This window comes from Zingiber officinale, chromosome 3B (assembly GCF_018446385.1).
Source record: "Zingiber officinale cultivar Zhangliang chromosome 3B, Zo_v1.1, whole genome shotgun sequence".
In the NCBI taxonomy this organism is placed as follows: domain Eukaryota; kingdom Viridiplantae; phylum Streptophyta; class Magnoliopsida; order Zingiberales; family Zingiberaceae; genus Zingiber; species Zingiber officinale.
The window spans coordinates 117,811,970-117,832,385 of NC_055991.1; the positions used below are offsets into that span (position 1 = coordinate 117,811,970).

Here is a 20,416-nt window from a genome sequence, read left to right on the forward strand (position 1 = left end):
AGATTCATTATATTAAGTTGGCTTGAATCAAATGGTTAGATTAGATCAACCATGGAAGAGATTGGGTCAAGTTTGACTTGACTTAAGAAGGAAGACCAGAGGTTAATTTTGACTTGACCTTTTGCCACCTCATTGGTGAGTTGGCATTAGGTGGACCAATGATGATACTCCACATCATCATGGGTGCCACCTCATGGAAGTTACAAAGCCATTCTCTTTAATGATTTCATATTAATTGCAATTAATGCAATTAATTTGGGAGTTTTTCACCATTGAGAGTGGCCGGCCACTTTGTACTTGAATGGAATTCATTTTTCCATTCAAGTGGGTGTCTCTTCTTCCTTCTTCCTCTTGAAGCTCTTCCTCTCCTTCTCCTCCTTGCTTGGCCGAATCTCACCAAGGTGCTAGCACACCTTTGTGTGAGGTTTTCTCCACCTACGTGTCCGTGTGGATACTTCTAGAGGACCAACGCTTGACGGTCTAGAGATCCAGCAACTCCTTGGACGAGCGGGAACGCGAAAGGGCACGCTTCAAGGTATATGGTTTAGGGTTTAGGGTTGGACGAGCGGGAATGCGAAAGGGCACGCTTCAAGGTATATTCTGTTGGTGCAGCGGAGACCGGCAAGAGGGGGGTGAATTGCTGAAAACAAGAAAACAAAAACTACCCTCCTCGGATTTCAACTCAGAATTAAATCTGCAATAAAAATAACAGCAACTAAATTAATGAAACAGAAAAAGAAATAGGAACAGAAAAGACTCAGGAATTTAACCTGGTTACAACCAAGGAGGTTGTTAATCCAGGACAGTAGAAAAGAGCGCAGTAAGAAAAATCTCCTTCTCTAAAGGCGGAGAAGCCTTTTACACTTTTGAAGCTCACTAGTTGCTTAGGAATTGCTTACAGATTGATTGCTTGAGTTGTTGTTGAATTCCTAGCTCCAGGGGCCTTTTTATAGCTCCTGGAAAGTCTATCCCGAGGGTCCAAGGCGCCTCCAACAAGGTTTAAGGCGCCTCCAACTCGATCTGCGGATAAAACTTTATCCGCAGCGCAAACGGTCAAACTGGACTGCTCAAGGTGCCTTGAACAGGCTTCAAGGCGCCTTCAAAGGCGCCTTCAAGCTTGTTTAAGGCGCCTTCAAGCTACAGTAACTTCTGCTACAGTAACTTTCTGCTACAGTAATTTCCAGCTTCTTTTGACTCTTTTTCTTCTTCGCTTTGGCTTCCGAAGCTCCGTTCTTTTGGGTGATTGCGGCCAACCGGAATAGGGCTCACCCGAACCCAATTCCCGGCCTTCTCCTCGAGCAACCTTCCGTCCCGGCTTAACGTCCCTCGAACGCCGCGCACGCTCTTCACGCCCACCGAAGTACTCTTCCGTAGCTCTCTCGTCCTTCGGACTCACCAAGCCTGTCGGCTCCCTTCCCGTGCCGTCCTTCTCGCTAGCTGCATCTTTCGCTCGACTTCCTGTGCTCCTAAGCTCCTGCACACTCAGACATAGGGATCAAACACAGTAGGACCTAACTAACTTGGTTGATCACATCAAAACTATCACGGGGTCCAACAATCTCCCCCTTTTTGATGTGCATCAACCCAAGTTCAAGTTAGGGTTTAAAATAGACATAAAGAGTAATTTTAAAGAAAAAATTACTAAACTAACAAGTTAAGCATAATTTTTGCAATTAGTAAAATTGCAACACTTTTTATAAAAATAATAACAGAAATTTTAAATTTTTCTAACTCCCCCTAAACTTGTACTTTTCTCTCCCCCTTTGATCACAGCAAAAATGGGGTTAAAAAAAATAACTTAAGTTAAGTGAAATGTATAGAATTTAAAAAAAAATTCTAAGTCTAAACGAATTTTTCCAAACAAAAAATTCTAAGTCAAATTTTTGAATTTTCAAAAAAATTTCTAAGTCAATATGAATTTTTCAAAAAATTTCTAAGTCAAAATGAATTTTTCCAAAAAAAAATTCTAAGTCAAATTTTTGAATTTAAAAAAAATTCTAAGTCAATAAAAAATTTCTAAGTCAAATTTAAATTTTTGAATTTTCACAATCTGACTTTTTAGAATTTTAAAAAGATTTAAAAACTTTTAAAGCATTATTTAATTCTAGTTTAATGATTTTTCAGAAAGTTAATTAAACATTTTTTTTCTATATTTTAGCTTCCAAGTCATGGCGAGGCACTAGGCCTTCTTGGTTATTGGAGCAACAACCACTTCCTTAGACAAAGCTTCCATAAAGAATTTTAATGTTTAATTTTCTCACTGTAAGCTTTTAATTTTTGAAAAAATTAATTAAGCACAGATTTTGGAACCCAATAGAGGTTCCTACCTACAGGGTTATTCAGATACTTAGGGGGTACATAATTTTTGGGTATTCTTCTAAGCTGACCCTGATGGTTTCTAATGTACCAATTCAATTTTCCATAAACTTTAATTTTTGAATTTCGAAATCTATTTAAACATGTACTATTTCTTAATTTCTCAATTTCTAATTTTAGATTTTTATTTTCAGATTTCAAATTTTTATTTGCTTTTTCTAATTGATCTAATTCTTTAGACAAAGCTTTAATAAACTCAAAAGACTGTTTAGAGTTTAGGGCACGTACCTTACTTACCTCATCTTGCGATGCTCCCCCTTCATCATTGCTTTCTCCTTCTGATGTTCCTCCCCTTCATCTATGCTCATTTCTGAGCTAAACGTTTCTTCTAGCTGATGGTTGGCCATCAGTGCTAGACCCGAGAATTCTTCGACTTCGGAGTCGGAGGAAGACGAATCATCCCACGTGGCCTTTAGATTGTGTTTGGGTCGAGTGGGCTTCTTGCTCCTTTCCTTACTTTTGCTCTTCAGTTTTGGACAATCATCTTTGATATGTCCTTCTTCGTTGCAATTGTAGCAACGAACCACCCTTTTCTTTCGCTGGAGCTTTTTTGACTGCAATCTAGATTTGTTAGAATTAACAAATTTATTAAACTGTCTTACCAGTAGTGCCGCTTCGGATTCGTCAATCGAAGCTTCGGAATCGGGATCTTCCCTCCTTGCTTGTAGGGCGACGTCGAGGTTTGACTTCACTACTTCTTTAGGCTCTGTAATCCGAGACTCGTGAAGTTCAAAGGTAGAAAACAAACTTTCTAAGGTACTTACCTCAAGGTCCTTAGAGATGTAGTAAGCATCTACTAAGGACGCCCATTCCGAAGTCCTCGGGAAGGCGTTGAGCGCGTATCGGATGGAGTCTCGGTTCGTTACCGTTTCACCGAGATTTGTCAGTTGCGTTATCAGCTCCTTGATCCGTGCTTGGAGTTGCGCTACCTTCTCGCCGGTGTTCATTCGGAGATTCGTTAGTTGTGTTCGAATAATGTCGCGCCTCGCTAGCTTTGCTTCCGAGGTGCCTTCGTGGAGCTCTAGGAATTTCTCCCAGAGGTCTTTTGCGGAGTCGTAGCTTCCGATCCGACTTACCTCCTGGGGCGAAAGAACGCTGAGCAAGTGAAACTCAGCTTTTCCGTTCGCTACGAAATCCGCCTACTCCTTCTTCGTCCATTGGTTCTCTTCTTTGTCTTTAGGAGCTGCAAAACCGTATTTCATTGTTAGTAAGATATCGAACTCGGTTTTGAAGAATACCTCCATTTTTCGCTTCCATGTAGCGAAATCTCCGTCGAACTTCGGGGGATGAATGTTCGCGCCGGCCATTGTCTTGATCGTAATGCGTCAGTTGGTGGTTAGTCCTTCTGAGGCGATCAGGCTCTGATACCACTTGTTGGTGCAGCGGAGACCGGCAAGAGGGGGGTGAATTGCTGAAAATAAGAAAACAAAAACTACCCTCCTCGGATTTCAACTCAGAATTAAATCAGCAATAAAAATAACAGCAACTAAATTAATGAAACAGAAAAAGAAATAGGAACAGAAAAGACTCAGGAATTTAACCTGGTTACAACCAAGGAGGTTGTTAATCCAGGACAGTAGAAAAGAGCGCAGTAAGAAAAATCTCCTTCTCTGAAGGCGAAGAAGCCTTTTACACTTTTGAAGCTCACTAGTTGCTTAAGAATTGCTTACAGATTGATTGCTTGAGTTGTTGTTGAATTCCTAGCTCCAGGGGCCTTTTTATAGCTCTTGGAAAGTCTATCCCGAGGGTCCAAGGCGCCTCCAACAAGGTTTAAGGCGCCTCCAACTCGATCTGGGAATAAAACTTTATCCGCAGTGCAAACGGTCAAACTGGACTGCTCAAGGCGCCTTGAACAGGCTTCAAGGTGCCTTCAAAGGCGCCTTCAAGCTTGTTTAAGGCGCCTTCAAGCTTGTTTAAGGCGCCTTCAAGCTACAGTAACTTCTGCTACAGTAACTTTCTTCTACAGTAATTTCCAGCTTCTTTTGACTCCTTTTCTTCTTCGCTTTGGCTTCCGAAGCTCCGTTCTTTTGGGTGATTGCGGCCAACCGGAATAGGGCTCACCCGAACCCAATTCCCGGCCTTCTCCTCGAGCAGCCTTCCGTCCCGGCTTAACGTCCCTCGAACGCCGCGCACGCTCTTCACGCCCACCGGAGTACTCTTCCGCAGCTCTCTCGTCCTTCGGACGCACCAAGCCCGTCAGCTCCCTTCCCGTGCCGTCCTTCTCGCTAGCTGCGTCTTCCGCTCGACTCCCTGTGCTCCTAAGCTCCTGCACACTCAGACACAGGGATCAAACACAGCAGGACCTAACTAACTTGGTTGATCACATCAAAACTATCATGGGGTCCAACATATTCTTAACACATAGATCTAGGAGTAGATCTAAAGGTTTTTCAAACTCGTACTCGTATTTATCGTTCGGTTTTCCTTGCACGGATCCGTTGGCCTTGGGTGATTCGGGGTTTTCGCGACGTGAAAAGCGGTTTTCGCGGCCCGAAAAATCCAACAATTTCTTTGGCTGCCCTTGAGGCTGCCACGTACTCAGTTTCCATGGTGAAGTCCGAAAAGAATCTATGTTTAACACTCCTCCATTGCTATGGCTCTACCTCCTAAAGTAGACACAAAACCCCGAGGTCAACTTACTATTGTCCCTATTCGATTGGAAGTCAAAATCCATGTAACCTACAGAAAGCAAATCATCTGACTGGTCAATATGCATATAATCTTTAGTCCTTCTCAGGTACTTCAATATATGTTTTATGGCAGTCCAATGTTATTGTTCTGGATTACTATGATATCTGCTAACCATGCCCACGGCAAAACAGATATCCGATCTCATATACATTAGGCTTCCTATAGCCGAAGCATAAGGAACTGCCTTCATGTCCTTTATCTTCTTTGATATCTTCGGAGACATCTCCTTAGATAAGAATACTCCATCCAAAAAGGTAAGAAACTTTTCTTGGAGTTTTGCATGCTAAAACGATCTAGGATATTATCAATTTATGAAGCTCGGGAAAAGCACATTTTTCCTTGTGATCCCTTGATCCCAAGAATATATCCACATTCTCCTAAGTCCTTCATATCGAACTACTTGGACAACCATACCCTTACATCTGACAACATTTTGACATTGTTGCCAACTATCAAAATGTTATCTACGCATAGTACAAGAAATACCACCATGTTTCCGTCACACTTCTTGTATACACAAGACTTATCTGGATACTGAATAAATTCATAACACTGGATTACTTCATTAAACCGGATGTTCCAAGATCTTGAAGCTTGCTTCAGTCCATAAATAGACTGATTGAGCTTACATACAAGATTCTCTTTGCTCACTACAACAAAAACATTAAAAGACAACGGTTAAAAACCGTTGTCGTAGGCCCTTTAAAACCGTTGTAACTGGCAGTGTTGTTAAAAGTGGAGGCTACGACAATGGTTTTAAACCGTTGTCTTTTGAATGAAAAGACAACAGTTTTGCAACGGTTTTAAACCGTTGTCTTTGAATGAAAAGACAACGGTTTAAAACCGTTGTTGTTTAGAGCATTTTTTATTAACACTGCTAGTTTACAACCGTTTTTGGGGCTTTGACAACGGTTTTTAACCGTTGTCTTTGAGGGTGATAGACAACAACAGCAGTTTTAGATCATTGTCTTTTAAATTATTATCTTTTAATACCAATATATCATATTTCAATATAAATATATAATAAAGAATCATAATCACAAAAGAAAGAATATTTTCCATATCAATGTCATTCAAAATGTTACTTATACAAGAATTATATTACAATCACAAAAGAAAAAACATGTCTAATATTCAAATAAAATTTATCCCAATACAAATAAACAAATAAACTTCATTTACAACTAATGAATAATTGTCAAAAGACTAGAAACTTGTGATGGTGGTTCATGCCATGTAGGATTGCAAGTAATTATTGTCAACTCAAGCCCCATCAAAATCTTCAACTTGTAGAATTTCATCGGACTCCTCTTTCTCACTTGCTGATTCTTCCATATCAACCTTTTCCAACATTCTGGATTTTTGTGAATCAAAGTATGTGAGCAAAGCACCAAAAATAAAAGGGAAGAATATAATACCTGTAGAAGACGTAAAACAGGGTTGATAGCTGAAATTTGGAGAAATGTAGTTGCTACAATCACAATAACAGATTTGATAAATCATACTCTTCAAGTACCCCATTCATATCGGCAAATAAAACCACAACATAAAACTTTGTCAATAGAACCTGCAAAATATAAACATATATTAGAAGAGTTCATCTTTATCTGAAGCACTAGTAACTCTTGACCATATACAATTTTTGATACAAGGAGAAAGTTTCATGAAGGTTTATCCTAGACCTGCAAATGAAGCTACTTTTTAGTGTTGTATTAATGTAAATGGTTTTCCAAGTTTTGAAGTATTAATAAAACTCGACTTAATGAAGTTAAAGCTTATCCTAGAGCTCAATAAGTTTCTCATGTGACCTGCTGTAGGAAATTCTAAGAAACAACATAACAAGCCTTCTGGCAGTACAAAAACGAAGTCTGCTGAAACAGAAATTTCTGTCTCAAGACTTGACATACCTGTTGGCCTCATCAAAAAAGTTCAGAAGCACCCAGATGCAGATTCACTCTATGTTGAAGAAATTGATGTCGGTGAAGAATCCCCTCGAACAGTTGTTAGTGGCCTCGTGAAATATATTCCTCTTGAGGAAATGCAGGTTTATTTTGCTTCCCTTTTCAAATTTTCTTCCATTTGGATGTGAATTTCCTATGTTCTCTAAATCACTGGTGCAGAATCGGAAGGTTTGTGTCCTTTGTAACTTGAAGCCTGCAACCATGAGGGGCATTAAGTCACAAGCAATGGTCTTGGCTGCATCAAACGATGACCACACAAAGTTAAGTCGTTAACTCTGCCTCCATTCTTACAAGTCTTTGCTTTTACTAACCTGTTAGTTTTTTAGTATTATAATATTGGTTGGTTTACCTGGGAAATTATCATCTTTACATGTGATCATTCATCAAGAACGACTAATGAATTCATTTTGTTTCCAGGTTGAGTTAGTTGATCCACCATCATCAGCCAAGGTTGGTGAACGAGTGACCTTTCTGGGATACTCAGGCGAACCAAACAGCGTCTTAAACGCCAAGAGCAAAGTTTGGGAGAAGCTGCAGGTTGATCTGCAGTCTAATAAAGAGTGGTTGCCTGTTATAAGGATGTGCCTTTCACAACATCTGCTGGTGTTTGTAAAGTTTCGTCTATCACAAATGGAGCCATAAGGTAGACAATCTGCCTTTTTACATTAAGGTCCAATGCATTATAAACCAAAAATTATAACAAGTATGAGGTCAAAAAAGTATTGAACAACAAACATAAATCTTAAATGAGTTTCATATGCTAAATAAACTCCATCAAGAAACTACTACTTGATTAAAGGATAAAATTTCTAGTCTTAGTGAAAGTGCAGGCTCAACTTGCAACTTTAATCAACTTATTCAAGCAATAGCGAATACAACTTGATCAAGGGCTTCATGTAATTCCCACTAGTGGGTGATTCTTAATCAACAATTATTATCTTAAAGGAGAGATCAAGGGATTCTCGGATAAATCTATTGTAGCATTGCATAAACTAAGCTAACTAAGCTCTGACAGATCTTGTTTCGCCATCAAGTTTCTAGAAACAAAATAAAACCATTAGTGTGTTTAAGAAAACAAAGACTTCTAATCTACTTATCTGTCAAGCGCCCAAGAGGTATGCGTTTCATCAAGACTAATAATCTGTGAATAAAGTCAATAGGAGATTAAGGACTAAGATTAAGGGCACTTTCAAAGAGGAACAATTATAACGTCAAGCATAAGGAAAAATATAGAATTAAGTAAATTATACAGTAGCCCAGCACAAGTGACACAATAGACTTCTTCCGAGACAACTAAGATATTAACAGACTTATTTTGCACTCATTTCTATCTCAAGAATATTCCATTAAGAGGGAAAAAGCTAAACTAGATGCAAACTAACCTTTCCATTCGGCATTGCAAGTATTTCTTTGATTCGCTCGATCTCTACGATTAGAAAAATGAGAAGGCAATAAGAAATAATCATAAGAAATCTAATACATAAAGGAGTATAAAAGAATCTGACAATGTTTACTCGCATTGGAAGAATAAATTATATCATTGGATTATAGCACCAGAAAAACATGCTAATTACATCAATTTTTAATCTCTAAAGTCAACACAAGGATGTCACTAGATGCTAACCAATTTGCACTTGTCACTAGATGCTTGAAAGATCTTAAAGTGAAAAACTATGGAAAATTGGCAAATATTAATCAAAGGACTACATAATGGAGAGAAAGAATAGCAACATCTAATAGTTATCACACATTGCAATAAACTATGAGAAAGGTAGCACACAGATATAATTAGAAATTCTTCACAATTCTAACATGCTTAAAAAAAATCAGTATGGGGAAGTATTAGCAAATAAAGGACTAGATCTAATTAAATGAGTCAAAGAAATCACCTTCTCACATGTCTCTCGTTCTACTGTGAAATCTTACAGCATAGTTACACAGATCTAATGGATCAGAGCCAGGTCAAAAATGTAGCAGACAATCTTAATTCATTACAGGAAAGATGTGTGATGAGAACCATATCCACTGTGGGTCTCAATTACTTCAAGCTGGCGGAGGGCAATCCAAAGCACTCGCTTAGCTCTATAATTCAATATTCCAAGTTCGCATATCTTGGATGTTCTAACATCTACACCTAGAAGATATCCAAGCATAACAGGTCAATGTCAATGCATATTGAAGCTAGAAATTAGCAGTTTGAAAGGATAGCAAAGAGATTCATCATGTGCATTGAGCTTGTTAGCACTTCTAAGGTAAAGGTGCCACAACAATAATCTTTTAGTCTATACCATGAATCCAAACATACATCTTATAGGGAAATTGAATCTGCTTGGAGCTTATTCATGAATAAGCACCTGTTGTCAACAATAATCATATTGAAGCTTTGGAAGCATCTTATACATACACAAACAAAAGGGAAATTGTAGATGAATTAAGGCATGCTTGTACTATAATACCTTGTCTTCAGGCACATGATCATGTGAGTGATCTCCATGCCCTTCCCAAGGATGACGCCAACCCTGAATAGGTGTTTGTACAACAGTTATATTGAGATGACCAAGGTATAGGATGATATTCATAGTAAGGTAATTTACCAAGACTACTGGTCCATCTTGCTTGGCCCTATAAAGAATCCAAAACCTGCAAAGGAATGTATATTCACATGGATCATCATGGTTATGTTTGAAAAAAATGAAAGCAATATTTAGAAAAAACCAGCATTAAAAAGACATTTTTTTAATCTGTCATTTGATTTAATGTTTGCAAGGAAAAAGATCACGGCAGAAATATTATTGTAGAAATTGGATGAAAATTATTATTTGTTTCATCATATTTGTGTCAAAGTCAGTAAAAGTCGTGAGGTGTTGAATTGAAATGCCCACATAGTAACCCATAGGGAGAAAAACATGTCAGGAATATATTACTTTTGCAATAAGATAAACACCAGAACTATCTCTCCACTTGAGCATATTAACAAACATGATCTCTGCCTTAGACATGTTGAAGTTCCGCAATCACAAAAATCTGCAGAGAAGAGTAGAAAGCTATAGCATCAATAGTAAAATTCTTTCACACAATATAGAACTAGGACATGTATGATCAATATAATAATAAGAAGGATTCAAAAAGAGAAATTTCTTCCAGCTACTTAACAAATGTATTCTAGCCATACTTCTCAGGTAGCTGACCCTTCGATAGTAGTGTGTCCCTCAACGACTTCACCACTTTCTCCTCATTCGGATCGTGGACGCCTTGGAACATCGTTGGAAATGCATCGCTTTTGCTGACCTTAGTGAGCGATTTCTACAAGGACTTGAAGGTCAATTTTGAAGTCAAAGGGGGCTTCTTCTTCTCGGGCTCCGGAAAATGCCAATGTGATTCCAAAGGTCCATAGAACGTGTTTGTCCTTCTCGTCTGCTTCTGTTCCTCAGTGGTCATCAAATTCCTCCTCGAAGAGTCACCATTGGACCTAGCTGTAGGATAGTTACCCTTCCACCAAGAACTCATTTCGCTTACCTGCTTTCTTTATCTCCTAAATTTCGCAGAATGCCTAGTTTTGATAGAAGATGGAGGTGGAGGTTGGAGGGAAAAGCCTGGCTTCCCTGGAATAACTTCAAGCGCTGAGTGGAAGCCATGGAAAGGAGATCGCCCTCCATCTTCAAATGATCTGTAGAAGAAAAGGAAAAAGCAAAGAATATGAAAGCGTGCGATGGACAAAGGAGCGATCGAGTCGAGAGAGGAATAAAACAGAAGTGCTGCTTGATCTTAGCAGTGCTCCAAGGTCGTCGAGGTCGCGGTTGGTACAATCCGTGGCTGCAGATCAGAGGTATGCGATGAGGTTTAGGATGCGTCGACAAAGATCGCCACGCATTGAAAACCTCTAAGCCTTCCATTCTACTCCAATCCCACAGCTGCGCGCTCACCATCACCATAGAAAACGAGAGAGCAAGTGAGAGGTTTTAGGGATCGAGAAGGTAAAGGGGCAGAATGCAGCGGCAAAAAATTTCAGAGAGAGGGAAAGACAAAACGCAGCAGCGGCAAAAAATTGCGAAGGGGAAAAAGCGGCGAAAGAAGAAAAACAACGCTATTCAATAACACTTAATAGACAACGGTTTTCAAAAACCGTTGTCGTAATCCCAAAAAAAGCGCACATAGACAACATTTTTCAAAAACTGTTGTCGTAGCCTTTAAAAACCGTTGTCGTAGCCCCAAAAAAACATAAATAGACAACGGTTTTTAAAAACCGTTGTCGTAGGCCAAAAAAATTGCTAAAAGACAACGGTTTTTGTTAAAACCGTTGTTAAAAGGTAAAAAGACAACGATTTGGTATAAAACCGTTGTCGTTTGAGTGTTGTTGAATGCAGATTTTCTTGTAGTGGCTCTTCACAATGAATCCCTCTGATTGCTTTATATGGATGTTTTCTTCAAGACTTCCGTTTAAGGAAAGTTGTCTTGATATCCTTATCTTTCTGAGTTCATTGCACTTTGCCAAGATGCTGCATCTTAATCTTGGAGTGCTTTGTCATATGTCCGGGAATCAGGTTCATGTTCACCAGGGATCAAGTCCGAAGACTCTCCTAAAAACATGAATCTTTTAGGTTGCCTCACAACCCTCCCACTATGACAAGGCACTGTCTGTAATTGTGTATCATTTGTAACACGTGTTGCAGTTTTTTGTGATATTTCATCTTGTACTATTGGTACTAGATTAGATGTGTCCTCTCTAATTTCTTCTAGAACTATTTTACTTATAAGCTAGTGGTTTATTACTTAGTCCTCTAAGATCGGGCATTGATGCTATCAATGACCTTCTGATCCTTAGGACTATAAACCACCATTCGTTCCTATAGGATATCTCACAAACAAGCGAACTTCTGTACGTGATTCCAACTTGTCAGTGTCTCCCTTCAGCACATGCGCTGAACTACCCTAAATCCGAATATGTTTGAGACTAGGCTTATGCCCATTCCACAATTCTATTAGAGTAAAGGATACTGATTTAGATGGTACCATATTCAGAATGTATGCTGCCGTTTCCAGAGCATATCTCTAAAATGAATTTGGTAATTCTTATCATTCATCTAACTATCTCCATGAGAGTCTTATTCCTTCGTTCTGCTACACTATTCCGTTGGAGTGTTCCAGGTACAAACAGTTGGGATTGAATCCCAGCCTTTGATAAATAACTCTTAAAATATCCTAAGAGGTACTTGCCACCACGATAGGGCCGTAGTGTCTTGATACTTTTACCATGATGTTTCTCCACATCAGCTTTGTACTTTTCAAAGAACTCAGACTTGTGGCACATCTAGTAATTGTATCAGTATCTTGAATAGACGTCTATAAAAGAGACGAAATATTCAAAACCACCTCTCTCCTGGATAGTCCTAGGTCAAATCAGAATGAACCAATTCCTTCACATCTTTGGCTCTAAGGTCCCTTGATCATTTTTCCAGGTTGGAAAATTTTCCACCACTAATGAGCCCAAAGGTCCATCAACTATAAACCTTTAAATTCTACTTAAGTTAATATGACCTAGCCTTAGATGCCAAAGATATATTTGGTTCATTTTCGAAGGCTCTTTTCTCTTATTAGTTTTAGAAGATGAATTATTAATTACCATTTATTGCATTGTGGAGTTTTTGTATTAAGAGTGTTTAAATTGTCAACCAATGTACCAGAATAGATAACTTCCCTATTTTCTCTTGAAGAACTACTTTGTCATCAAAAGAAATAGAATATCCATTCATTAAAAATTTAGAAACTGAATCAAGTTCTTTCTAAACTTGGTACATAAAGATAATTTCTCAAAATCGATATTTTATTTCTATCTAAACAACTCCCACTGTAATAGCCGCCACTTTCGTAGCATTGCCCATGTAGATGATAATCTCTTCTTCATGTAGTCATTGAGTTTCTTGGAACCCCTGCAATGATTTGCAGACATGATTAGTGGTTCCGTATCAACACACCAGATACCGGTAGATAACACCACTAAACATGATTCAACTACTAGAGAATAAGATACACTTCTATTATTCTACTTCCTAAGAGGACAACCTACCTTTCAATGTCCAGACTGCTTGTATGTGAAGCACTTGCCCTTCGGCTTCTTCACACCTACTTTCGGTCCAGTCCCTAGAAATCGATTCACTTTCTTTGCTTGTTTCTTCTTCTTCTTGTCTTTCAGTTTAGAAGTAGAAACGTTCTCAGCAATGTGAATTTAAGAACTTTGATGAAATAGCCCTTCTGCTGCTTTGAAGTTCTGTCAGAAGTTCCACCAACATATAAGTCCTCTTGTTCATATTGTAGGTTAGGTGGAACTGCTCAAAACTATTAGGCAGTATTTGGAGAATAATATCGACCTAGGTTCCCCCATCGATTTCTTCTCCTAGGATTTCTATTTCATTTAAATGAGCCATCATTTTTGAGGATATGATCCCTTACGGGTTTCCCCTCAGTCATGGTGGGCGTTATCAAGTTTCTCATAGCCTCTTGCCTAGCAGTCTAATTCTAGTGTCTGAAGAGTTCCTTGAGATTGCACATTATGTCATAAGCAGTAGGCATGGCCTGATGCTGATGTTGCAGCACATTTGATATAAAAGCCAAAATGTAACACCGTGCCATCTCACCTGCCCTGACCCATTTCTTATGACACTCAATCTCCTCTTTACTAGAATCGCTATTAGACAAGCTTGGACAGATCTTTAACAGGATGAACTTATAGCCTACAGCAGTTAAGACAATGTCCAGGTTTCATTTCCAATCTATATAATTGGGACCAGTAAGTTTGTTCTCTAAGTGGATCGAAAACTATTTGAAATCCTAAGAATCACATAAATCCTAAGTTTAGTCAAAACTTAAGAATTTAAAATAATATTGATTCCTCAATATCATTTAAATTCACCAACTCCTCAAAACACCGTGAATTTGTATGCCACGATAGTGTGGACAAATACAAATTCAAACATTTGTAAGAGGAGAATTTACCCATTAATTTTATCTTGTCAACCTAACTTTATGAAAAATAAAATTAATAGTTGGTAAATTTGGTCAAATCTTTAGAATTTAAAATAATATTGATCCCTCTAACAATATCATTTAAATTCACCAACACCTCAAACACCGTGAATTTTGTATGCTACGATAGTGAGGACGTATACAAAATCAAGCATTTGTAAGAGGAGGTTTTACCCATTAATTTTAGTCTTGTCATCCTAACTTTATGACAAATAAAATTAATAGTTGGTTTGCTTTCGATCACACAAATAATAGCAGTGACTCCGATGGGGAGGATACTATTAAATATGCCTAAGTGTATACCATTACTTGACACTTAGTCCATTAAATAGGATTGTGCCCCTTCAGATGGGGAAGATCACACGCTCCTAATTAATTTCCTATAGTCATCCAAAATGGAAGTTTGATCTAGTGATCCGCAAACAAACTTATCCGATATGGACGTGCAAGTTTGTTTGCATCACTTACAAATCAGTAATGGAGACCATGGAATTTATCTAAAAAATTTCTCTCCCACTTAGTTATTTAAGGTGAGGAATTTTTAACTATCCTAGCATTCATCATGCATCACACACATCACAGTAAATAAAAGCAATAAATATGAAAATTATTTTTTCAACTATTATGGCTTCTTCCATCACTGTCCTTCGTGTGCCGCCCGCCCTAGGGTTCATGTCGTCGGGTCCATCGAGCTTCCTTTTCTACAGCATCTCTGGTCATCAAATAGCACCACACCTCGCAAGGATATGATCCGTGATAAAAATAAAATTTTTACATATTTCAATCCTATATTCCACAAGGGAATGTGTAACGCCCGCCCTCCCTGCTAACCCTAAGGGATGGGGCTACGATACTCAACGTACATATTACAACGAAAGACTTAAAATCATTTTTCTTGGTTTAATAAAAACCGAACTACACTAATATGGTTTCCATAACATGATAACAAGTTAAATAAAAACATAACATCAAGTCAACCATGTAGTACTACAATTTATGAAACCAAAGTGTAATTCCTAAAAGTTCTTAAAGCAGGTTCTTATTTGGTTGCCTAGCCACCGCCACACACATCTCTTTGCCTCTCATGCTGCTCCTTTAGCTCATCCAGCTTTTTCCTTTATCTGTGGTACAAGGAAAGTAAGCTATGAGCATTCATGGCTCAGTAAGTTCCTTTCCTACTCACTAAAACCAAAAATCATTACATAATCAAAGAATATATCAACATAACATGATCTCAACTAGTCATGGCATAACATATCATACTCTTTAAGCATATCATGCAACATAACAAAATCATAATTAGTCATGGCATATCATCTCTTAAAGCATAGCATGAAACATAACATAATCATATCTAATCATGGCATATCATCTCTTAAAGCATAGCATGAAACATATCATAGTCATATCTAATCATGGCATATCATAAATCATAGAATTATCACAACATGATCATAAAGTATATGCAATATGATTTTGAAAACATGTATCCGAAAAACATGTGTATGTCTCATGATCTTTAAAACCATTTCTTCTTACATATATACTTGAACATAATATCAACATATTCAGGGCCCCGGCTTGTACCATACATACATAACATAAATGCGCGCGTCCTAAGTTTATCCAAGGTAGCAAGTCTTGAATCATACTAGGAACTAAGTCAAGATCACAAAGCATGGCCTAGGGGCATACTTAAAGAGTCCATCCCTTATCAGCCTAGATCACAAAGCAAGGCCTAGGGACGTACTAAGGAGCCCATCCCTTATTAGCCTAGATCACAAAGCAAGGCTTAGGGGCGTACTAAGGAGCCCATCCCTTATTAGCCTAGATCACAAAGCAAGGCCTATAGACTGATTAGGAGTCCACCCTTGGTACAAGCCTTACAAAGTAACGTAGCATGTATAAAAATGCATTATTTAGTCACATAGCATAGCATAAAAGTATGCATCACTTAGGCATACATTATGTCATAAAAGCATGCATCACTTAGGCATACATCATATCATAAAAAAGTATGCATCACTTAGGCATACATCATGTCTTAAGAAAGTATGCATCACTTAGGCATACATCATATCATAAAAAGTATGCATCACTTAGGCATACATCATGTCTTAAGAAAGTATGCATCACTTAGGCATACATCATATCATAAAAAGTATGCATCACTTAGGCATACATCATGTCTTAAGAAAGTATGCATCACTTAAACACATAGCATATCATTAAAGCATGCATATTTCTATCCACATAGCATATCATAAAAACATGCATATTCTAAGCACATAGCATATCATTAAAGCATGCATATTTCTACTCACATAGCATATCATAAAAGTATGCATATTCTAAGCACATAGCATATCATTAAAGCATGCATATTTCTAAGCACATAACATATCATTAAAACATGCATATCTCTATCCACATATCATATCATAAAAAGGTATAAATCACAAGCATACATGGTTAAGCATAAAGGTGTATCATGTGATTATACTATCATAAGAAACATGGTAACATAGTTAACTTGGGTTCTAAGCTTCCTAAACCCTTGGGTTCCTATCATGGCCGAACCCCCTTAGGTCTCAATTTAGGTAAAAACAACCTCCAAGCATGTGAAACCTAAATTATCATTACATGAATTTTATAGGAAGCATTATAAGTATGATTTACTTGGTTTCTAAGTTCTCCAAGTCCTTAAACTCATGTGGCCGAACCCTATCAGTATATAAACAAGGTCCCAAATGTCATGAAAGCATGGAAACCTTAAACCATATTTAAAGCATTTTTTTCAAGTAACATAGTAAGCATATTGAGCTAGTTCCTAAGTCCTTCAAGCCCTTAACATATGTCATGGTCAACTTTTAACAAGTGTTCATTAGGGCTAAAAACAAACATACAAGCATGTGAACTTGAACTAACATCATGTATAAATTCATAACAAGACATTATACAACATGTATGGCCGAAACTTACCCTAGCCTCAATTAGGTCATTAAACAACCTATAGCATGGGAACTTTGTCTTTCTACTTATCATATTCCATGTAAAGTGACATAAGCATATTTAATTCTTGTTCTAGGGTTTCTAGGGCATCTATTCCTTCATGGCCGAAACATACAATGGTCCATTTAGGTCATGGAAAAATTATACAAGCATGTGACACAATCAACACATTATCCTATTTTCATAAGAAGCACTTTTAACACATTTGGTTTCATTTCTAAGGCCTCTAGGTCTTTTAAACCCTACTTGGCCGAAACTCAACAGTATATAAACTTGCTTCAATAGCCTAAAAGATAAGAAATCATACAAGTTTCATAGCATGTATAAAGACAAACATAATAAACATACATGTGAATTGTGTCTTAGGCTTCCTAGGTTTCTTTCCCTTTTTCTTTTATTTTTCCTCATGGCCGAAACCTACCAATCTTTAAACTAGGTTTTAAGTGGCCTAAAGCATGGAAAACCTAAGTAAGTTTCATGGCAAAAATTACTAAGAACATCATATACAAAGTTGGTTCATAAACAAGCTAGGACCCTTGTGATCTTACATGTCATATATCATGTAACTAATTTTTCTATACTCAATTTAAACATAAGAACATTAAACAACTTTCATATCATAATATCACAGAGGTCTTGAGCATATTAGAATTTTGTTTAAGCTTTTCTAAACTATCCATCTTATCATGGCCGAAAATCTAAAATAAGAGTTCATGAATTTCTAGCAATGTTCAACATGCAATTCTTTAAGAAAACTCTATATTCTATCATACAAACATGGTTACTTAAATTTAAAGGTCTTCCTAACCCTAATCCCTTTTCTTGGCCAAAACATATAAATGGATTTCTTTTGGTTCCAAGTAACTTTTAAGCAAGAAAACCAATAAAAGATCCTTAATAGTTCATGGAGAGAATCTTGCACTAGTTTGGTTACACAATATTTTCCCTAACCTCCTTAAAATATTTTTGGCCGAAATTCTAGGGTTAGGTACTCCTCTGATCAAGCATCATTTAGGTATAAAAACATGAAGAAAATCCTTCCTACATAGCGTAGAAAAAATATCATGAAATAAGGACTTGTTTAAACCTTCCTAGATTTGAAAACCCTTTCTTTGGCCGAATTTTTCTTAAATTCTTTCCTAAGTTTTCTAATCCTTATAAAATCCAAAAATCACATAAAAAGCCTTGTACCACAGGTGAGGGGAAGCTTACATCCTTTTCGCTTGTGGATCTAAGGTATGGTGATGAAAGAAGTAGTCTCTCCTTCTAGTTCCTTTCCCTTATTCCCTTGCTAAGTCCTCCTTGTATCTTAGGCTTCTTAGGGGAAAAACCTTGGCTTTGGGGCCGAAGATGGAGGAGAGGGGACTGATGGTTTCGGTGGGGGAGAGGAAGAATGAGAGAAAATGAGAGAAAAATAAACTTCTCTTTTCTTGCTCCCTTTTATGTTAAGGGGGAAGAGGTAGCAAAATTGATTTTTTGCTTTCCTTCTCCCTTAGCCTTTTTTTTTCTATTTCCTATTTATTTTATTTATTCATTTATTCTTACCATTCATGATGAAATAAGGGGGATTGAATCCTCTTAATTCCCTCTTTAAGTTTTCGGCAAAAACAAAGAGGAAGAGGGAGAGAAAGGGAGGAAGGCAAGTTGCCTTTCTCTTGCTCTTTTCTTGTTTTCTTTTGGCTAGCTTTTACTCTTACCTTTATCATGAGTTTCCCTCCTTTGCTATCAACATCTTCTCTCTATCCCAATTGGTTTCTACTAATTAATTCTATGAAATATAATATAAGAGGTTCATGGTTCAATCCTTGACCTCCTCTTCTTTTTATTTCATTTTATTTCTTTTTGCTTCAACTCACTTCCTATTATTTTTCTAAGGAAAAATCCCACATTCATATATTTATCTTACAAGCTTAGTGGGTATTACAGAATGTACATCAAGTCTAGATCGAACATAAATGTAAAATCCTAGGGCTAATACAGCTCGTACTGTATTAGTTAAATACAATCATGCACACACAATAAAATGCCCTTGACATGTCCATGGGTCTAATCACACACAATAACCATAAGCCATAATAGTTGGACTCTGCAACTATAGAGTTAGCATATCCTACTATTATCCTGCCTAAATTATATATGACATGTGCATAATTAAACTGAAAACTAAACACACAGAGGCAAACTCTAGCTCTGATACCAATTGTTGGTTGCTACTCGGAAGATCGTACCGGTTCCATTGTACAAAAATTTTGTACAAGTGTCGAACCTTTCCTAACAACCTATTATGTTCTTTAGAAATTAAACTTGGATCGCAAACGGAACTTAACATTATTGATTCCAAGTTTAACTTATCTGTTCTTTTAGGTTTAGACTTGGATCGTAAACGAAACTTAACATTATTGATCCAAGTCCACCCATGTTGCAAAGTCAATTAAATATTTATTTCTAAGATTGGCTTCCAGGATGAAATGTGGTGAGACACTAGGCCTTCTTGGGTATGGGAGCATCCACCACTGCCTAGGCAAAGCCTTTCAAAGAAATTCAATATTCAATCTTCCTATAGTAACCCTGGGTTTAACCACAAAGAATAATCGAATCACAAGATCGAAAAAGAAAATAAACACAAATTCGAAACCTAGAATCTCTAGCCTCTTGTGTTTGGAATTCATACAAAGAAAACTAGTATGATGCAGAAAATAATTACTAGTTATACCTTTCTTTATAAGCAACGACCTCTTGATCTTCTACCGTATTCCTCTTCTTATCTCAGACGTTGTGTGGGCAACGATCTACCAAGATGAGAATCCACCAAGCTCCTTCTTCTCCCATCTAAGTTCGGGCCACCAAGACTCCACCAAGGATGTAGATGTTTGGCCACCACCAAGCTCCAAGGGACGCAAGGAAACGAAGCCTCCTTTCCCTTCTTCTTCTCTAAACTAGATCCGGCCACCAAGACAACTCCTAGAGCTTGTGACCACCGGTCACAAGAGAGGAAGAAAAGGAGAAGAGGAAGATGAGGGCCGACCACCACCAAGGAAGAGAGGAGAGGAATAAGAGAAGTTATGTCTCATGAAGGCATCCCTTCCCTCTCTTTTATAATCTTTGGTTATGGCAAATAAGGAAATTTAATTATAATTAAAATTTCCTTATCTTCCTTGCCATTGGTTAATAATAAGTAAAATTTAATTAAAAATTCCTTTTAACCATGTTATGATGTCTTATCATGGCTGACCACCTCATAGCTTCCAAATAAGGCAAGTTTCGAACACAAAATTAAACTTTCTTATTTGCTTCCGTAAATTTTTAAAATAAAATTTTCTCTTTTAAATTCCCTTCATGGTTGGTTATAAAAGGAA

General features: G+C 37.5%; 1 protein-coding gene and 2 long non-coding RNA genes across 3 annotated transcripts; 1 reads left to right on the top strand and 2 right to left on the bottom strand.

The window, feature by feature from the left end:
• Nucleotides 1-6,368: 6,368 nt before the first annotated feature.
• Nucleotides 6,369-7,110, bottom strand: LOC121968551. The gene is made up of 3 exons (XR_006108210.1): nucleotides 6,975-7,110; nucleotides 6,486-6,634; nucleotides 6,369-6,421 (listed from the first exon to the last, which is right to left on the bottom strand). It is a non-coding gene; the product is annotated as an uncharacterized LOC121968551 (long non-coding RNA).
• Nucleotides 6,641-7,860, top strand: LOC121968549 (probable methionine--tRNA ligase). The gene is made up of 3 exons (XM_042518873.1): nucleotides 6,641-7,111; nucleotides 7,188-7,289; nucleotides 7,446-7,860. The coding sequence occupies exons 1-3, from the start codon at nucleotides 7,106-7,108 to the stop codon at nucleotides 7,668-7,670; spliced, it is 333 nt and encodes a 110-aa protein (XP_042374807.1). The 5' UTR covers nucleotides 6,641-7,105; the 3' UTR covers nucleotides 7,671-7,860.
• On the bottom strand, nucleotides 7,112-9,720 carry LOC121968550. The gene is made up of 4 exons (XR_006108209.1): nucleotides 9,623-9,720; nucleotides 9,485-9,547; nucleotides 8,918-9,162; nucleotides 7,112-7,221 (listed from the first exon to the last, which is right to left on the bottom strand). It is a non-coding gene; the product is annotated as an uncharacterized LOC121968550 (long non-coding RNA).
• Nucleotides 9,721-20,416: the final 10,696 nt, after the last annotated feature.